The sequence below is a fragment of the Cajanus cajan genome, chromosome 7 (assembly GCF_000230855.2).
Source record: "Cajanus cajan strain Asha chromosome 7, NIPB_CcT2T_4, whole genome shotgun sequence".
Classification (NCBI taxonomy): Eukaryota; Viridiplantae; Streptophyta; class Magnoliopsida; order Fabales; family Fabaceae; genus Cajanus; species Cajanus cajan.
Window position 1 is genome coordinate 51565866 of NC_138523.1, and position 16318 is coordinate 51582183.

At 40.1% G+C, this 16318-nt stretch overlaps 2 protein-coding genes across 2 annotated transcripts; one reads left to right on the top strand and one right to left on the bottom strand.

Annotated features, from left to right (window-relative positions):
• Positions 1-8046: 8046 nt before the first annotated feature.
• Positions 8047-9474, bottom strand: LOC109812183 (putative oxidoreductase At4g09670). The gene is made up of 2 exons (XM_020376090.3): positions 8966-9474; positions 8047-8834 (listed from the first exon to the last, which is right to left on the bottom strand). Exons 1-2 carry the CDS (start codon positions 9425-9427, stop codon positions 8214-8216), a joined length of 1083 nt encoding a protein of 360 aa, XP_020231679.2. The 5' UTR covers positions 9428-9474; the 3' UTR covers positions 8047-8213.
• Positions 9475-12940: 3466 nt separating this feature from the next.
• Positions 12941-15881, top strand: CCB3 (cofactor assembly, complex C (B6F)). Its single transcript, XM_020376113.3, has 3 exons — positions 12941-13093; positions 13177-13217; positions 15234-15881. The coding sequence occupies exons 1-3, from the start codon at positions 13033-13035 to the stop codon at positions 15771-15773; spliced, it is 642 nt and encodes a 213-aa protein (XP_020231702.1). The 5' UTR covers positions 12941-13032; the 3' UTR covers positions 15774-15881.
• Positions 15882-16318: the final 437 nt, after the last annotated feature.

Consider the following 16318-nt stretch of genomic DNA (forward strand, 5'->3'; position numbering starts at 1 on the left):
AATTTAAAAAGTAAATTGAGATTTTGTTTTTTTCTAGTGTATGGGAGTAGAGTTGAAGGTGGATAACCTGCTGCGTTTTAATTCTTAACCATCTTCGGCGATTGTGGCAGTGGCCACAAGCTGAATGACACGTTGCAGATATTATGTAGCGTGTTTGGTTTCTGTAGATTTAAAAACGATATTTAATCTAATAATTCTAATTCAACCGCCAACTCTTTGAATTTGAATTTGACAATTTCATTTAGGTGACTTCTCTGATGGACTAGGACAAGTGGTTCATGGCTGCACCATCAATTTTAACTTTAAGGCTTTGTTTGGATTTGAGGATGGGAAAGAGGGAGTGAAAAATGAGAAATTTGAAAGAAAAGTGAGTGGAACCCCAGGTATGAACTTTGCATGTTGACGGGTCCTCCAACTCTAAAGGCGGTGGTGCAGGCATAATTCTGGAAGGGTCAAACCAAGTCACCTTGGAGCAATCTCTCAAGTTTGGCTTCAAGGTGACCAATAACCAGGCGGAGTACGAGGCACTTCTAGCAGGAATGAGGCTGGCCTGCGACCTCGAGGCTCGAAGAGTCAATTGCAACAGTGACTCAAAACTCATGGTGGAGCAGCTCAGCGGGACGTACCAGGCAAAGGACACTATGCTACAGCGGTACTTTCACACTACGTCCCACCAGATCTCGTCTTTCGACGAATTCATCATAAAGCATGTGCCGCAAGAGCAAAACGCCTGAGCCGACCTCCTATCGAAACTCGCCAGCACCAAAAGGCCCGGACAACACCAAACCATCATACAGGAAACCTTGCACTCACCCAGCCTAGACGACAAGGTCGTCAACGTCAGTGACAATGAAGACCTGGGATGGATGGCAGGCATCTCGGGCTACTTGAAAGAGGGAATCCTGCCCGAGGATAAAAACGAAGCTCGGAAGATAAGGATGAGATCGGCCAAGTTCGTCATCATCAGAGATGAATTATTCAAGCGTGGCGTCTCCTCTCCACTACTCAAATGCCTGACTGCATCCCAGGCAGCCTATGTCATCAAGGAAATTCATCAGGGGATATGCGGCATGCATTCCCGGACGCGTTCAATGGCAACCAGGATACTCCGAGCTGGCTATTACTGGCCCACTCTGAAGTCGGATTGCCAAAGCCACATCCAAAAATGCAAAGAATGCCAGCAGTTCGGCAACGCACACCAACAACCACCTGAAACCCTCCACCACATGATGTCGGCGTGGCCTTTCTCCCAGTGGGGAATGGACATCATCGGGCCATTCCCCCCTGCGAAAGGCCAACTTAAATTCCTCATAGTAGCAATCGACTACTTCACCAAGTGGATTGAAGCATGTCCACTCGCCAAAATCACCACCGAGAACGTGCGGAAGTTCACCTGGAAGAACATCGTCTGCAGGTTTGGAATCCCTCACGCCCTCATCACTGACAACGGCCGACAGTTCATCGCACAGGAATTCGAGGACTTCCTCCGCGAGCTCGGAATCAAACACCTTTCGACCTTGGTGGAACACCCTCAGACCAACGGCCAGGCCGAAGCTGCCAACAAGGTCATCCTCCGGGAACTCAAAAAGCGACTAGGAAGCGCCAAAGGGCAGTGGCCCGATGAACTCCCCAGCATCCTATGGGCGTATCATTGCACCCCCCAGTCAACCACACAAGAGACGCCTTACAGGCTGACCTACGGAGCTGACGCAATGATCCTAGTAGAAGTCGGCGAAACATCCCACAGACGCCAAGTCTTCAACGGCGAACAGAATGGCCAAGAACTGGCAGCTGACCTCGACTTAGTGGACGAGCTTAGAGACGAAGCTCAAATCCACGAAGAAGCCTGCAAGCTCCGAGCTTCCCGAAGATACAAGACCCGAGTAAAACCTCGCTCGTTACGAGTAGGTGACTTGGTATGGCGATTACTAGGCGAAGCAAGAAAAGACACGTCAGATGGGAAACTCGCACCCACTTGGGGTGGCCCCTTCCGAGTTACAGAAGACTTGGAAAATGGAGCATATAGACTGGAGGAACTCAGCGGCAAACCCATACCGCGAACTTGGAATGCTACGCATCTCAAGTTTTATTTTAGTTGAACTTTGTATGAATGAGCCGTGCACTCTTTTCCCGCCTCAATCTTTTATCCCAAAAAATAGAAAGATGGGTTTTGGCTGAGAGGGTTTTTAACGAGGCACATTTACATAATCAATAAAATGACTCATTCCATCCAACTCACATCCTTTTCGCATAATTTTACGTTTAACCTCAAATGGAGGTCGACTTCGAACCTCGGTTGGCTAAGGTCAAGTTTAAACCTTCACGAAAATAAAAGGTCAAGTTTGAACCTTCACGAAAATTTAAGGTCGAGTTCGAACCTCGGTTCATTAAGGTCAAGTTTGAACCTTCACGTAAAGTTAAGGTCGAGTTCGAACCTCGGTTCATTAAGGTTAATTTGAACCTTCACAAAAGTTTAAGGTCAAGTTTGAACCTTCACGAAAATTTAAGCTCGAGTTCGAACCTCGGTTCATTAAGGTCAAGTTTGAACCTTCACAAAAGTTTAAGTTCAAGTTTAAACCTTCACGTAAAGTTAAGGTCGAGTTCGAACCTCGGTTCATTAAGGTCAAACTTGAACCTTCACAAAAGTTTAAGGTAAAGTTTGAACCTTCACGTAAAGTTAAGGTCGAGTTCGAACCTCGGTTCATTAAGGTCAAGTTTGAACCTTCACAAAAGTTTAAGGTCAAGTTTAAACCTTCACAAAAGTTTAAGGTCAAGTTTGAACCCTCACAAAAATTTAAGGTCAAGTTTGAACCTCCACGTAAACTTAAGGTTGAATCCGCCCACTTATCCGAGGTCAAGTTCGAACCTTAATGAAATGTATCACTCCAAGTCTGAGGTCAAATTCGAACCTCGGCAAGATTAAGGTCAAATTCGAACCCTCATTCTACGGCCCAGTTTGAACCATCACGAAAAGCTAAAGTCGAGTTCGAACCTCGGCTTTATTACGGCAAAATTTAAACCTTCACAAAAAAAAAAATATAAAAAATATATATACACGTATATATATACAAGCAAAGTTCTCAGGATTCAACACTTGAATCCAAAACAGAAATAAATTACGATTACAAAATCGGCCTACACAGAGGCATTATCGTTGGAGCTATCCTCAACGTCATCCTCCTTGACCAGCTTCCCAAAGCGAACGACCTTCTCCACATGCATGCCGGAGAAGTCAAACCCTGGCACAAGAAGCCTGGCCTGACGAGCAGCCTTGAGGAAGCCCCTCTTATGCTCCACCACGATGGAGCGCTCAACATCCTCAAGTCTCCTCTGCAACGCCGCCTTCTCGGCCTCCACTGACGAAAGGTCTACTCTCTGGGCAGCAATCTCCTGCTCTTTGCTACCAATAATGACCTCATCGCGGAGACGCTGCTCGGTCACCGACACCAGCTCTCCCTTCAAAAATGCGACTTCATCTTCCAGAGAGCAAACATGTTCCCGAGAAGACATCACCTCGCCCCGGGTCGAGGTAACCAGCCCCTGCAACTCACCCACCCGAGAAGCATACTCTTCGTTGGAGCGAAGGGCGATCTCCAAGGACTTCTGGGCCCTAGCGAGGCCCCCCTTTGCCGTCTGGAGCTCGGCCCCCTGCATCTTCGCTTCACCAAGGGCGGCGGTCAAAACCCCGTTCTCCTCCTTCAGGACTTTATTCTCATCCTTCAGAGGCTGAATAAGGCTCCTCAACTTCGCCATGTCCTCCTGCTGCCTCGACCACTTGTGTTTCCAGTAATCCACAATGGCCGTTCCTCGCTGAAGGAAGATCTGGGCGGCATCAAAACTTCCCATTGGCCCAGCCGACTCGATCATCGCCTGATCAGCCGTGCTCAACGACCCCTTCGGGAAAAACTTCTCCAGAGTCACCGCAGCGCTCCACAGAGAGTCGACCTCCTCTGACGCACTCAAGTGCTCCAATTGCATGGGCGCGCCCTCTTGCGCATAGTGATACGCAAGGTACGGCTGCTTCGGCTTCGGCACCGGACCAAGGGTAGGGAGCCCGGAACTCGACCCCTCCCTATGGACCTCGGCAGAAGTAGGCGCAGATACCCTAGTGTCGCTCCCCGCCTGCAAAAAGCAAAGACACTCTTCTAAGAACAAAAGTAACTTGAAGGGTAAAACGCCAAATACCACAGAAGAGCCAACGACTCACCTCACCAACCGGAGCAACAGGTACTGCACCCCGGATCACTTCCTCGGCGGTCGAGATGGCCCGCCCGGCAACAAGGACCACTTCCTCGGCAGCATCCCCCGCCTATAGAAAACAATCTCAAGTCAAAACGCCAAAAAATAGAAATAAGACTAAGAGAAGAAAATTACTCACCACGGCAACCCGCTCAATAGCTTGAGCCGGCGCCTTGCCGGGTTGGACGACTGGCTCAACAGCCGATGCCACCTCTTCGGCAGCCACACGATCGACCCCCTCCGGCGGCGGAATCCCAGCAAGGTCCACCTCCCCAGTTTCAATAACCTCGGAGGCCACCTCCCCTATCTCATGAGGGGCAGAGGTCCCCCCGACCTCTCTCCCACCCCTCTTTCGTTTTCGGTTGATTTTTAAAGGGGAAACCTCCTCCTCCGGAGGCTCGGAAACCCCGAGCTCGGTCACGTTAAAGTAGGGCTTCAGCTCAAGCCACAAGTCTTTTCCTATAAGGCCTACAGACAGAAAATAAGGCACATAAGCAAAAAAGAATTACACAAACCTCAACAAAATACCAAGATACAAAATACTCACCCTCCAGGACCCTCTCCCTGTGCGCCGAATTCGCAAGCGACATGATCGACCTGCAATCCAACGGGCGAGGCAAGGCCGAGAGATTCTTAACGACGGCAGCCTCCGAAGCCCTCAACTCCAAAGGGTTCACCCCGTGAAACCTAGACGGTTTAGGACATCAGTAAAAGGAGAACTTCGGTAGTCCACCAAAGTAGAAATCCCCATCCTCCAAAGGGTCGATGTCCACAAGGACTACCCGGAAAAACTCGGACTTGAAATTCTAATAAGATTGGGAGTAAAGAGTGAATAAACCCCCTTCTTTACTCCCGTTCAAAGAAAGAATGCCATACGGCGGGACGCCCAGCTTCAGCTAGTAGAAATGAAGGAATACGCGAAGGGACAACTCCAGCCCTAGAACCGCACACAGGACCTGAAACGCCCTCAAAAAACCCCAGCTATTGGGATGTAGCTGGCAAGGGGCCGCGTTGATGTAGTTCAAGAAATCACACTCAAACTGAGTGAAGGGAAGACAAACGCCTAGGTCCCTGAAGAAACTCTGATAAACATAAAAGTGGGGGGGATCGGTTGACTTCCCCATGAACACACCCTCACCAACCGGACAGGGCTCAAGCTGAATCTTCCGGGAAAGGGTGGGGTCGCAAATCCGGTGCGTCTCCCAAACCGCATCAACCTCCAGGCGCGACCTGAACACACTTTGGATGCCCCCCATCTCGCGCTTGACCCAGTCGTAACCAGGAACACCCGGCTCCAGGTCCTTAGGCGGGGGCAGGTCTTTTCTCTCGGCGGCACCCCTCCCGGTAGCCACCGCCTTGCCGCGCGCTTTGCCCCTGGCAGGCGCAGAAGAACCGACGCCACAACCACCAACCATCAAGAAGACTTGAAGAAAGACTATAAAAACGGAGACGAAAGCAAGAAAGCCAGGAACGAGAAGGCACAGAGGGCTACCGTACCCAAGAAGCTAAAAGGTAGAAGAAAGTGGAGTGAATGGGAAGGGACGCGGGAAAGAAAAAGAAAAGGGGCTCCTTCCCACATTTCAAAACCGCCACGCCACGTGTCGGTCAGGGGACACGCCTGACAACACAATTAATTGCAAGACCATCATTACATAACCGTCATCTCCCATAAACGTGCCACTTGCACGTTCCCGGGAAATGAACAGTCGCGACACATGGCACCACAACGAGCAAACGTACACGAGAGGTCACCTCCCCCCAGCGAGCTCGGTCTTAACTCCTCGACCTACGGTCTTCAGAGCTCGGGTGGCTAGTGTACTATCCGTACCGTGTAACCGAGCTCCGAGCTCGACACCACAATGCAAACCGACCTCGGACGCGCACCGCATGGCATCAGCTCGGCATTTAAGTGAATCATAACCGATTCCCGAGGATCTCGCCCCAGACGAGGTCCGTTATCTAATCACATTACATCTTATCTCAGGCCCAAGGCCCAAAGCAACCCTAATTCACACTAAGGTACGTGCATTACTTATACGAGATTCATACTCCTACAAACACTAACTTTAGCATCGGAGTCTCTTTTGCAGGTACCACCCCCATCTTGGAGCACCAGCGTACCCCTAAAGAAGGCTCATCGATCTTACCTGGCAGATCAGCTCTACAGCAGATTTTCGGTAAGAACAAAATTTAAAATTTACTTTAAGCCTAATAATATGTTGGGTTCTCAACTAGTTGTTAATTTTTCATAACTTCCCTAAATCATTCAGGTTTCACTTTATTTTTACTGATTACTATTGTTATTATTCCTAAATGAAAGAAAAAACTTAGCTTCGCCGTAGATTTTTTTAAATGTATATGTACTAAATATTATTTGCTAATAGTATATCAAAAGATGGCAAATATACTTGTACTCGCGGATAATACTCGAACCCGTCCCAACTTTGACGGAAATACCTGATTTGACCGGGTACGAGTACGAGTACGGGTAAAACTCGATATATTAAATCGGGTACGGGTACGGGTACAGGTATGTACTTATCCACCCCGTACCCGTACCTGTTCCCGTTCCCATTTTAATTTAATACCTACTTTCAATTTAATTATATTAAAGAATTTTAGTATTTTTTTTATGTGTGATTATTTATTATAATATGATATAGAGAAATAATTTAATTATAATTATAAAATATAATTAAAAAAGTAATTTAAAAATATTATATTTAAAATAAAAAATAAAAATTTTGATGGGTACGGGTACGGGTATACTGGATACCCGACAGGGACGGGGATGAAGATGAAAATTATATACCCGATGGGTACGGGTATGGGGACGGGAATGAGTTTAGCTCGCGGAGACGAGGACGAGTATCATGAAACCAGTAGCCGTCTCGCCCCGTTACCATCCCTAGGTATGTTGATCTAACTATTTCTTAGTGAGACTTTATTTCAACCATATTAACGATATGAAACTATTTTTTAGCTTTTTTTTTATATATATTTGAATATGCAAAATTTAAAACTTTAGATGGTAACAAATAAAAAGGTATTGTTTTAGTTATGAAAGGTTTTTAAGATTTAGTAAGCATTTTAATATTGATGACCTTGATTTATTTAGAGTTAAAAATATATTGAAATAAATATAAAAAAAATAGACATTAACAATCTACTAAAAATATTTAATTATATTAAAATATTATTATTATTATTCAAATAGATATATTAATTGCTTATAGAATATATACCTTGAAAGTTTTTTTTTTTTTTTCAAAATTAAAATTGTCAACAAGTCATCGCATGCCTCCATCCATTTTCTTCATGACCATTGTCATCAACAAACCCCGAGTTCACACCCCTGCCCTTATTATTACAACTGCACAAAACACACACTAGTTACTAAGCTTACACCGATTCAGACCTTGAGATAGTGGAACAAAGCATGTGTGTGAAGTTTTGCACTTGAAGGGTAACTTCAAGCTATTTGAGTTTAATTATGATATTCCGCATGTGTAAAAAAAATTCTATAACTAATTAGTAATTAGCCTAAATATAAAATTAAAATTATTATTTTAAAAATAATTATTATCTTATTCTTATTATATATACCTTACAAATATAATTTTTCCTCCGAGTTTACTGCATATGGATTCCATGTAGTCAACATGTTTTACTTAATGTCAACTGTGAAGTCAAAAAAGTCAAGATTCTATATTAGAAGCCACTTTGACATGTTTAGTCAACTAACAAGTTATATGATGAAGATGAAGACCAAGACAAAGGTATTAGTTATTCCTGTCATCACACTAATTAAGACACTTGAAAGACATAAAATTTATCAATTAGAATGGTTGTATTTTACAGAATAATAAGCTGCATGTGGCAGAAATGAAGAGTTCAGAAATACATAATCCAATGAAGAACGGATTTTTATTTGGAATGCACAACAGAAAAAGGAGCTCACAGTGGAGACTCGTTTAGTGGTGAATCTGAACAGGCTGAAACCCCCTCTGAATTGAAGCCTTGACAGCATCCAATACCAGTTGTGTTTTCCTACTAATTGTTGGCCACTTGTTATCAGGCTTAGAGTTTTTGAACTTAATTTCCCCCACCAAGCGAGCAAATTTTCTGACCAAAAGAGCCTCCTGAGGGAGATCAGTGTGGACTGTATGCTTTTCCGGCTGTTTAGCCCAGCCTGTGACAAGATCATCAAAGCTGGTTTGTGTACCAGCCAAAAAAGATGCCTCCTTCTCATGATAAGGGATAACAAAGTCATGCACATGAAGAGTTCCTCTAGTCCCAATAGCTGTTATGTCCATTGTTAAGTTTGCCAAGAAGGAGCAATGGAAGGTTGCTACTCTCCCATCTTGCCAGTAGAGAGAAGCCCCACAATCCAATATGACCCCATCTTTGTTAAGCACAGGTTCATAAGAAGCAAGCACTGTTTTGGGCAATTCATAGTTGGCAGCCAACAAAATTGCCCTTATGCAATACCACCCTTGATCACCTAGAGAACCAAGGGCATCAAGATCTGCCTTCACACGAATGTCGTTCTTCAGGTAAGCAGGATCTGCTGCAAATGTAAAGCATGTGCGAACCTGTACAACCCACAACAATATCACAATCGATTCTCTAAACCAGATCTCCAAAAGCTTCTAATATCATAAATTGAATTCTACATGTAAGCAACTTATAATGAGCGAATGAATGGGGGTGTGAATGTGAATACCGATTTGAGATTACCAAAACGGTGCGCATCGTTGAGGAATTGGGCCATGGCAGCGGTCCTGGGGTTATGGACCCACATGGTGTTATCCATGAACTGCAACCCATTGGATTGGCAGGCCTCAAGAATGCGGTCGAACTGGGCGACGTGGAGTGCGACGGGCTTCTCCAGGAGTAAGTGCTTCTTGTTTTGGGCCGCCAGGAGGGCCCAGTGGAGATGGAGAGTGGTGGGGAGTGGCATGTAAACGGCGTCCACGTCAGGGTCCTCCAGAAGGGCCTCGTAGGAGCCGTACACTTTGGCCGAGAGAGGCAAGTTGTTGGCGGCGGCGAATGCGGAGGCTTTTTCCAAGGACCGGCTGGCGACGCCGCAGAGTGCGGCGTTGGGGGCCAGGCTGATGGCGCGGGAGACCTTCCGGGCGATGTCGGCGCAGCCCACCACTCCGATTTGGATCAGACCTTCCGCCATTTTGGGTCAACGTCAGGTCAGGGGAATCAATTATGCAAGAGAGTGGTCACATTTTTAAATAGATAAAGTACTTGCCTACATTATGCAGGTGGTTTAATAATAATAATAATAAAATAATATCCAAATGTATCATACTAAATCATTTTTTTTTATTTCTTTAACATCGGTATGTGCTTAGATTTATTTTGATATCAATAGTGGTCGACATGAATAAATAATAATAGTGATTTTTGTTTCTTAATCAAAGTATTTAAGATTTAATTTTTTATGTTTTTTTATGATTTGTATAAATTGTAAAATTTTGATATTATTTTCTCATATATTCATCTTTCAGTTATATCTATTTATTATTTTAATTTTTTTAATTGTAACTTTTCTTTGTATACATAAATAGGAGATGCCAACCAATATAATTCTAATTCTTTTTTTTTAATTAGATACTAAATTGGCAACTTGAATGTTCAAAATTCTTCTTAATTTTCAAATTCTCCAAATAATCCAAACATGGGAAACTTTTCCTTATATTCATACCCAAATTTCTTTCAACCAAATATGTCATATTTGGATAGTTCTTATATAATGTCGTGGCAAAGTGGAATGAATTTTTCAATCCCAACAGCTACTTTTGTCATGTTTAGTGTTGTTTCAACAATGACTATGTTTGGTGTTGTTTCGACAATGACTAATGGTGGGAATTGCTCTAAACAACAAGTGCAAACACTAGTTAAATTTGTATCAAAGTCTTTGATTCCTTCTTTTTCTTCACAAATCAACTTGGATAATGTTGCAGTCAATGAGAATATTTGTGTTAGATTTCTTGCCTTGTCTTATCTAATGGATCCTTACGATTCACATTTTGATAATGAGCTTGAATGAAAATTTATTAAATGAGTTAACTGTCATTCAAACATAACATAAGTGCATTAAAAAATTAATTGATCAACATGTGAAAGAAGAAAGTAGTAACTCCAACCAACGTGCTCGTAAAAGAACTCATTCCAAGAAATTGTGAAAAAAGGTCATTTTTGCTTATTTAATGATTACTTCTCTACAAATCTAGAATATAGCGATAATCAATTTCGGTGGAGGATTCAAATGCGAAGACATATATTCCTATGCATTATTAAAGGAGTTAGCAACAATGATGAATATTTCCAATTATGAAATGATGCAACTGGAAGAACAAGTCTTTCACCATTGCAAAAATGCACTATTGCAATTCGAATGTTGGTTTATGGATCACCAACAAATAAAGTGGATGAGTATATGCACATTGGTGAAATCGCTGCAATGAAATGCTTACAAAAGTCTGTCCAAGGAGTGAATGTGGTATTTAGGATCCAGTACATGACAGGCCTAACAACTATGAGATTAAACATCTATTGAAAATTGGAGATGCATGTGACTATCCTAATATGTTAGGTAGCATTGATTGTTTGCACTAGGAATGGAAAATGTCTTACAACGTGGAAAGGTCAATATCAAAGAGGAGATCATGGCAAACTAACTATTATGTTAGAAGCAATGGCGTCACATAACTTGTGGATTTGACATGCATACTTTGGTGTTGTTGGTTCTAATAATGACATCAATGTCCTTAACCAAGTTGATGTCTTTAATGAAGTTTTGCAAAGAGAGAGCTCTTAAGGTATAACTAACAATAAATGGAACTACATACAACATGGGGTATTATTTAGCATACAATATTTATCCAAAATGGGTTATATTTGTAAAATCATCCCAAAGCCACTAGGAGAAAATAGAAAAATGTGTGTCCAACGTTAAGAAGCAACCAAAAAGGACGTTGAAAGAGCTTTTGAAGTGTTTCAATCACATTTTGCAATTATACGTGGGCCGAATCAATTTTGGAGCATGGATACATTGAAGCGGATAATGGATGCATGCATAATATTGCATAGTATGATGGTGAAAGATGAACAAGAAGAGTACCATGTCAATTTTGATTGTTCATATGATGATCCGAGTAATGATATCTCAACATTGAACTTTTAATGGACATCATAAAGCTTTAAGAAGATATTTAGAAAGAAAAGCACACATGCATCAAAAGAAAATACACTATCACCTTCATATAGACTTGGTGGAGCATATTTAGAAATGTTTTAGATGTGAAAATAACAAAAGTTGAACTCTATTTTATGTATTTTAGTGATAGTTTATTTGTGTTTCTTTATGTATTTTAATTTTGCAATGTTAATTTTTTTAATTAAAATCTACTATATAATTATTTATTATTTAGCAAGTGCTATTTAAATATATTAACTTAAAATTAACATGAATAATAAAATATAAAAATAGATATATTTTAGGTCCATTTGAGAAGTTTTAGTCAATTTGAAAATCTTCTCTTCATGGGCCTTCGTTGCTTCTTTGATGCTTGTTGGTTTCTTTTTTGGTTTAGCTTCAACTTTGGTGGTGGTTGTTGAATTTTCTTATGAGTTTGGGTTCAACTTGGGTAGTTGGTGGGGAAAAGGATCAGCCACTACCTTCATTTCTTCTACCAAAACTGATTTTTGGGGTTCCCCGAACATGAATGGATTGGAAAGGAAAGAATTATGAACAAAAAGAAACACAAGTGAGAGTGCTAGCAACAATGATAAGGAATATCCATCCGGTTGTCAAAATCGAAGTTGAAAAGAGTGGAAAGGGTGATAGCAATGGCGGGGGAGAAGTGAAAGGGAGGGTTGGGATAGTTGAGTAGAGTTCAAATTTTTTTGTTTAGACAAAATGATCATTTATCAATAAAAAAAATCTACATTAATAAAATTTTTATTTTCAAATAAATCCGAACCATTTAATTTAATTATTTATATATTTAATGATATTTTTTACTTCTCTCTCAATAAATCACATGAAAATTATCTTCTTTTCTTTTGGTCCATCCATGCATTATATGATCTATTGGTCTACCGTAGATTTTGCCAAAAATTATTGAGTTACTTAAAATAATGACTATAAATTGGTATTATAGAAAAATGTAAAATATTATTTAAAAAAATAAAAAATAAACTTTAATGAAAGCATTGGTTGAAGATGCTCTAACAACACACTGTACTCTCAACAGACTGTGCAAAGTACTTAAAATGATCTAAAAAAAATTTGGGTGGATGAAAGGTTTAGTTAAGAAAGTGAAAATTGGACTTAAATTGATAATATTGGGCGAGTGAAAAACCATCCTACCCAACTAAATAAGTGTAATTAAATAATTTTAATCGTTGATAAATGTGTATAAAAATTTGAATAAAGTTAATTTTTTATTTCTTTAATTTTTTGTTGAAGCCAATCCAGGTCGTTGATTATAAATACAAGACTGGCCTCACAGAGTTGACACGTTCAAGCATAGTATAGTTAATTGTTAGAATTATATATTTTAAGCATCCAATTTTCTTGATTTTATCAATTATTTTCCATAAAATTGTTTAATTCCACTTTTTATTTAGAATATAAGATAGACATTCCTATTTCTAGTTTTTTTTTTTAAGTAGAGTAAAAATAAAGCATGAGGTGAACACGTGGCTTAAAAAACTGAGAATTATAAATTTGTAGATAGATTTACAGTTAATAGTACGTTCTGGCGAGGCACAATGGCAACGCAATCTTATCTTCTGAATCTGAACACTTTTCGTGTTCATGCGGGAATCAGAGGTTAGTGTTCAACTTTCTTATGCTTACCGTTCTATCGAAGCCCGCTTCACACTTTTTGTTGTTTCAAATTTCCATTTTTGTAGGACGGCAATGCAAACCAACCAATTTTGGCTTTGGCGCCTCGGTAAGTTCTCATTAGAAATTTCTCATGGGAGTGCTTCCATTTGCTACGTTTGGCATACCCATTTCAATTTTTCTTTATTTCTTATTCTAGTTTCATCTCCTAATCCTATGATATGATGTCTGAAAACATGACTCTTGAATAAAAATGTGTTATATTGATGATCAATAGTGTGTTTGGATAACACTCAAGAATATATTCTACTCCCCAAAATCATGGTGACACCATGAAAAAGTATAACCAACTATTTATTGCTTTGCCTTCACCATACAAAAACAATTTTTTTATTTCTCACCATGAAGTCAATCCAACACACTACAAGTGGCCGGAGTGCTCAAAATCTCTTTTGATGTATTTAGGATTCAGTTTTCAGCTGCTATTTGAGGTCAATATAATTAAATTGAAAATTCCCTTCTATATTACTTTGAAATCTTGAATTAACTGTGCACCAATATTGTTTATATGGTTAGCAAAAATCTGTTTAACCATTTAATTGTTTTTTTTTCTTTATTTTTGCATAGTGACCAAATATATAAAACAATGTTTAGTTTCAGTGGATGGCTAGAATGAGCAAAAGCCCTTTTTTTTGCTGGTACATTGAAGTGCAAGCACCAGAGATAAGGAGAGGGATAGGTGGGTTAGTGGAGGATAAAATCTGCGGCATCATCATCACTTCCTAATCTTAGAGACTGGGCCAGTCTGATTGTGCTACAGGCTTGTGGGTTAGCAAAAGCTCCTTTAAGATGGATTTGGGATGCAATACGGGACAACACAAATTGATTTAATTAGGAAGGGCAAGAAAAATAATAGAAACATAATGTTTGTTATAGATATCCAATAGATAGTGTTTCCAGGTCATAGCCATGTAGCATTTTTTAGCACAGACATAGTTCAAATGGCTGAAATATTATACTCCTCAGAATTCATTCATTATATTAGTACCGAGTTTAAGGATCCTGGTGACAAATGTGATGATGGTTTTAAATGATATGAAAATTGGGTGAAATTGAGGTGTAAATCTATATTGTATGTTTGACTTGAAATAGGTGAGAACGAGAAGAGAAACCATGTGATAGATTATTGGCATTTCAATTATTGATAGATTTGTTATGTGTATTCCTGCATAAGTAAATTAATATATTGAGGTGCTGATTGGTTAGCAGCAAAACGTCATGGAGCCAGGGTTCCTTCACTTATTATTGATATGTTTTAAAGAGTTTGGAAAGAAGCATTGAATTTGTGCTATGTCATCTTGTTATTCCTTGAAAGTGTGCACGCTTTATTTGATAAAATTCCCAGCAAAGTCAGGAATTTGATTTTTAAAGTTCAAAAGAACAAAATTGAAGCATACATTATGCCTTTGTTTGATGCTCTACAAATACAAGAGTATCTCCAAAATCTGGTCATAATTATTTAATAATCCCAACTTGGATTGGTACAGGACATATTATTACTATCAAGAAAAGAAAATGGGAATTTCATTCAAATTCCCAATTGTAGTAGCTTATTGAATAGATGTTTCAGGTATTTAGGATTAAGTGGAACAAATGTCACTCCTAATTGCAGCTTATGGTGGTTTATATGGCTACTACCTAGAGTTGAATGTCTCAAGATTTCAATGATTCCTTTCCCTTTGTAGGACAAGTCTGTTTTCCTGGCTTTGCCGAATTGAGAGAGCTCATTTTATAGCTAATAATTTTGGTTTCTATTTTTTGCTGTATTTTTCACAATTCCTTCATCATCTTGTACTGATGAACTCATCTTAAACTGGTTTCATGCCTACTTTAAATCGTGATATATTGATTAATGCTGCTACACAGTTATTATATCGATATTGTTTCTATTGGATGTGCATAAGTTTCATTTTTTGTATTTTTCTTTTTAATTTGTTCCTTGTAGTGAGTCATGTATATAAATAAATAAATATCCTTCAATAATTTTAAACGATTTAGAACCTTTGAAACACATTATATTAATATCATGTTATCTCAGCCTAATTTGAGATTTTAATTGTTGCAGAAAAGTTCGAAGTATCTCACTAAAAGAAATAGCTATGGAAATTCTCCAGTCATGCCATGTTGCTCATGTTACGCTGAAGTTGAAGCTTCTGCAGGTGTAACAATATCCTCAATATTGGATGCAGCTACCACGCAGAAATCTCTTAATTCAAATCTAGTCTTGAATACTCTCAAGTTCAGCATACCAGAAACATCACATGCTTCCACAGATTTCGTGACAAGATTGTCTCTTGCTGATCTTGACCCTGCAACTGCAAAGTTGGCCATTGGGTTTCTAGGTCCCTTCCTTTCAGTGTTTGGCTTTCTCTTTATCTTGAGAATAGTCATGTCTTGGTACCCAAAACTCCCGGTGGGAAAATTTCCATATGTAATAGCATATGCTCCCACTGAGCCGCTTCTCAGTCCAACCCGCAAGGTGATTCCTCCACTTGCTGGTGTGGACGTTACTCCTGTGGTCTGGTTTGGATTCATCAGTTTTCTAAACGAAATATTAGTAGGTCCACAGGGATTACTAGTTCTCCTTTCCCAACAAGTCAACTAGCTTACACATTTGGAATATGTGAATGACGTATTTTCTATCACATCTTGTTGGTTGACATGTATACAAAACAACATCCATATATTGCATAAAGGCAAAACAGTTTTTTCACTCCTCAAACTCCTACACCCACATCCGTGTGGGAGAAAGAGACAGAAACTTGATAGGGGCTGTCAAGGATCTTAAAATCAACGCATCTTGATACTCATGAGTAGAAAGACCGAATTTCACTATGTAATAATCTTATAGAAAGTTAAATCAAACACATTTCAATGTCACGTGGAAGTTGTTCTTTCTTCTGATCGCAAAAGTGGAATGCACTTCTTTCAAGTTTTCAATGATAAACCAACCATCATATTGCTACAAATATGTGAATAGTGTACACGTATGCAGATAGCAACAACGCACTTGTGTACGGTGACTAGTTTAATACGTTCCTTTGCTATAAGGATTGGATTATGAAGACGGTTAAAGAGAATTATAGAAAATGAAACAAAGGAAAACGAAAGGAACGAATATCAGTACACTGGATATTGAGTTCAGCCGTA

Excerpts from the sequence above, each read along its gene's own strand:
- LOC109812183 (XM_020376090.3), bottom strand. The coding sequence starts at position 9,427 with ATGGCGGAAGGTCTGATCCAAATCGGAGTGGTGGGCTGCGCCGACATC. Across the intron at positions 8,835-8,965 it reads GTTTTGGTAATCTCAAATCG|GTTCGCACATGCTTTACATT; the intron begins GTATTCACATTC and ends TGGGTTGTACAG.
- CCB3 (XM_020376113.3), top strand. The coding sequence starts at position 13,033 with ATGGCAACGCAATCTTATCTTCTGAATCTGAACACTTTTCGTGTTCAT. Across the intron at positions 13,094-13,176 it reads TGTTCATGCGGGAATCAGAG|GACGGCAATGCAAACCAACC; the intron begins GTTAGTGTTCAA and ends CCATTTTTGTAG. Across the intron at positions 13,218-15,233 it reads ATTTTGGCTTTGGCGCCTCG|AAAAGTTCGAAGTATCTCAC; the intron begins GTAAGTTCTCAT and ends TAATTGTTGCAG.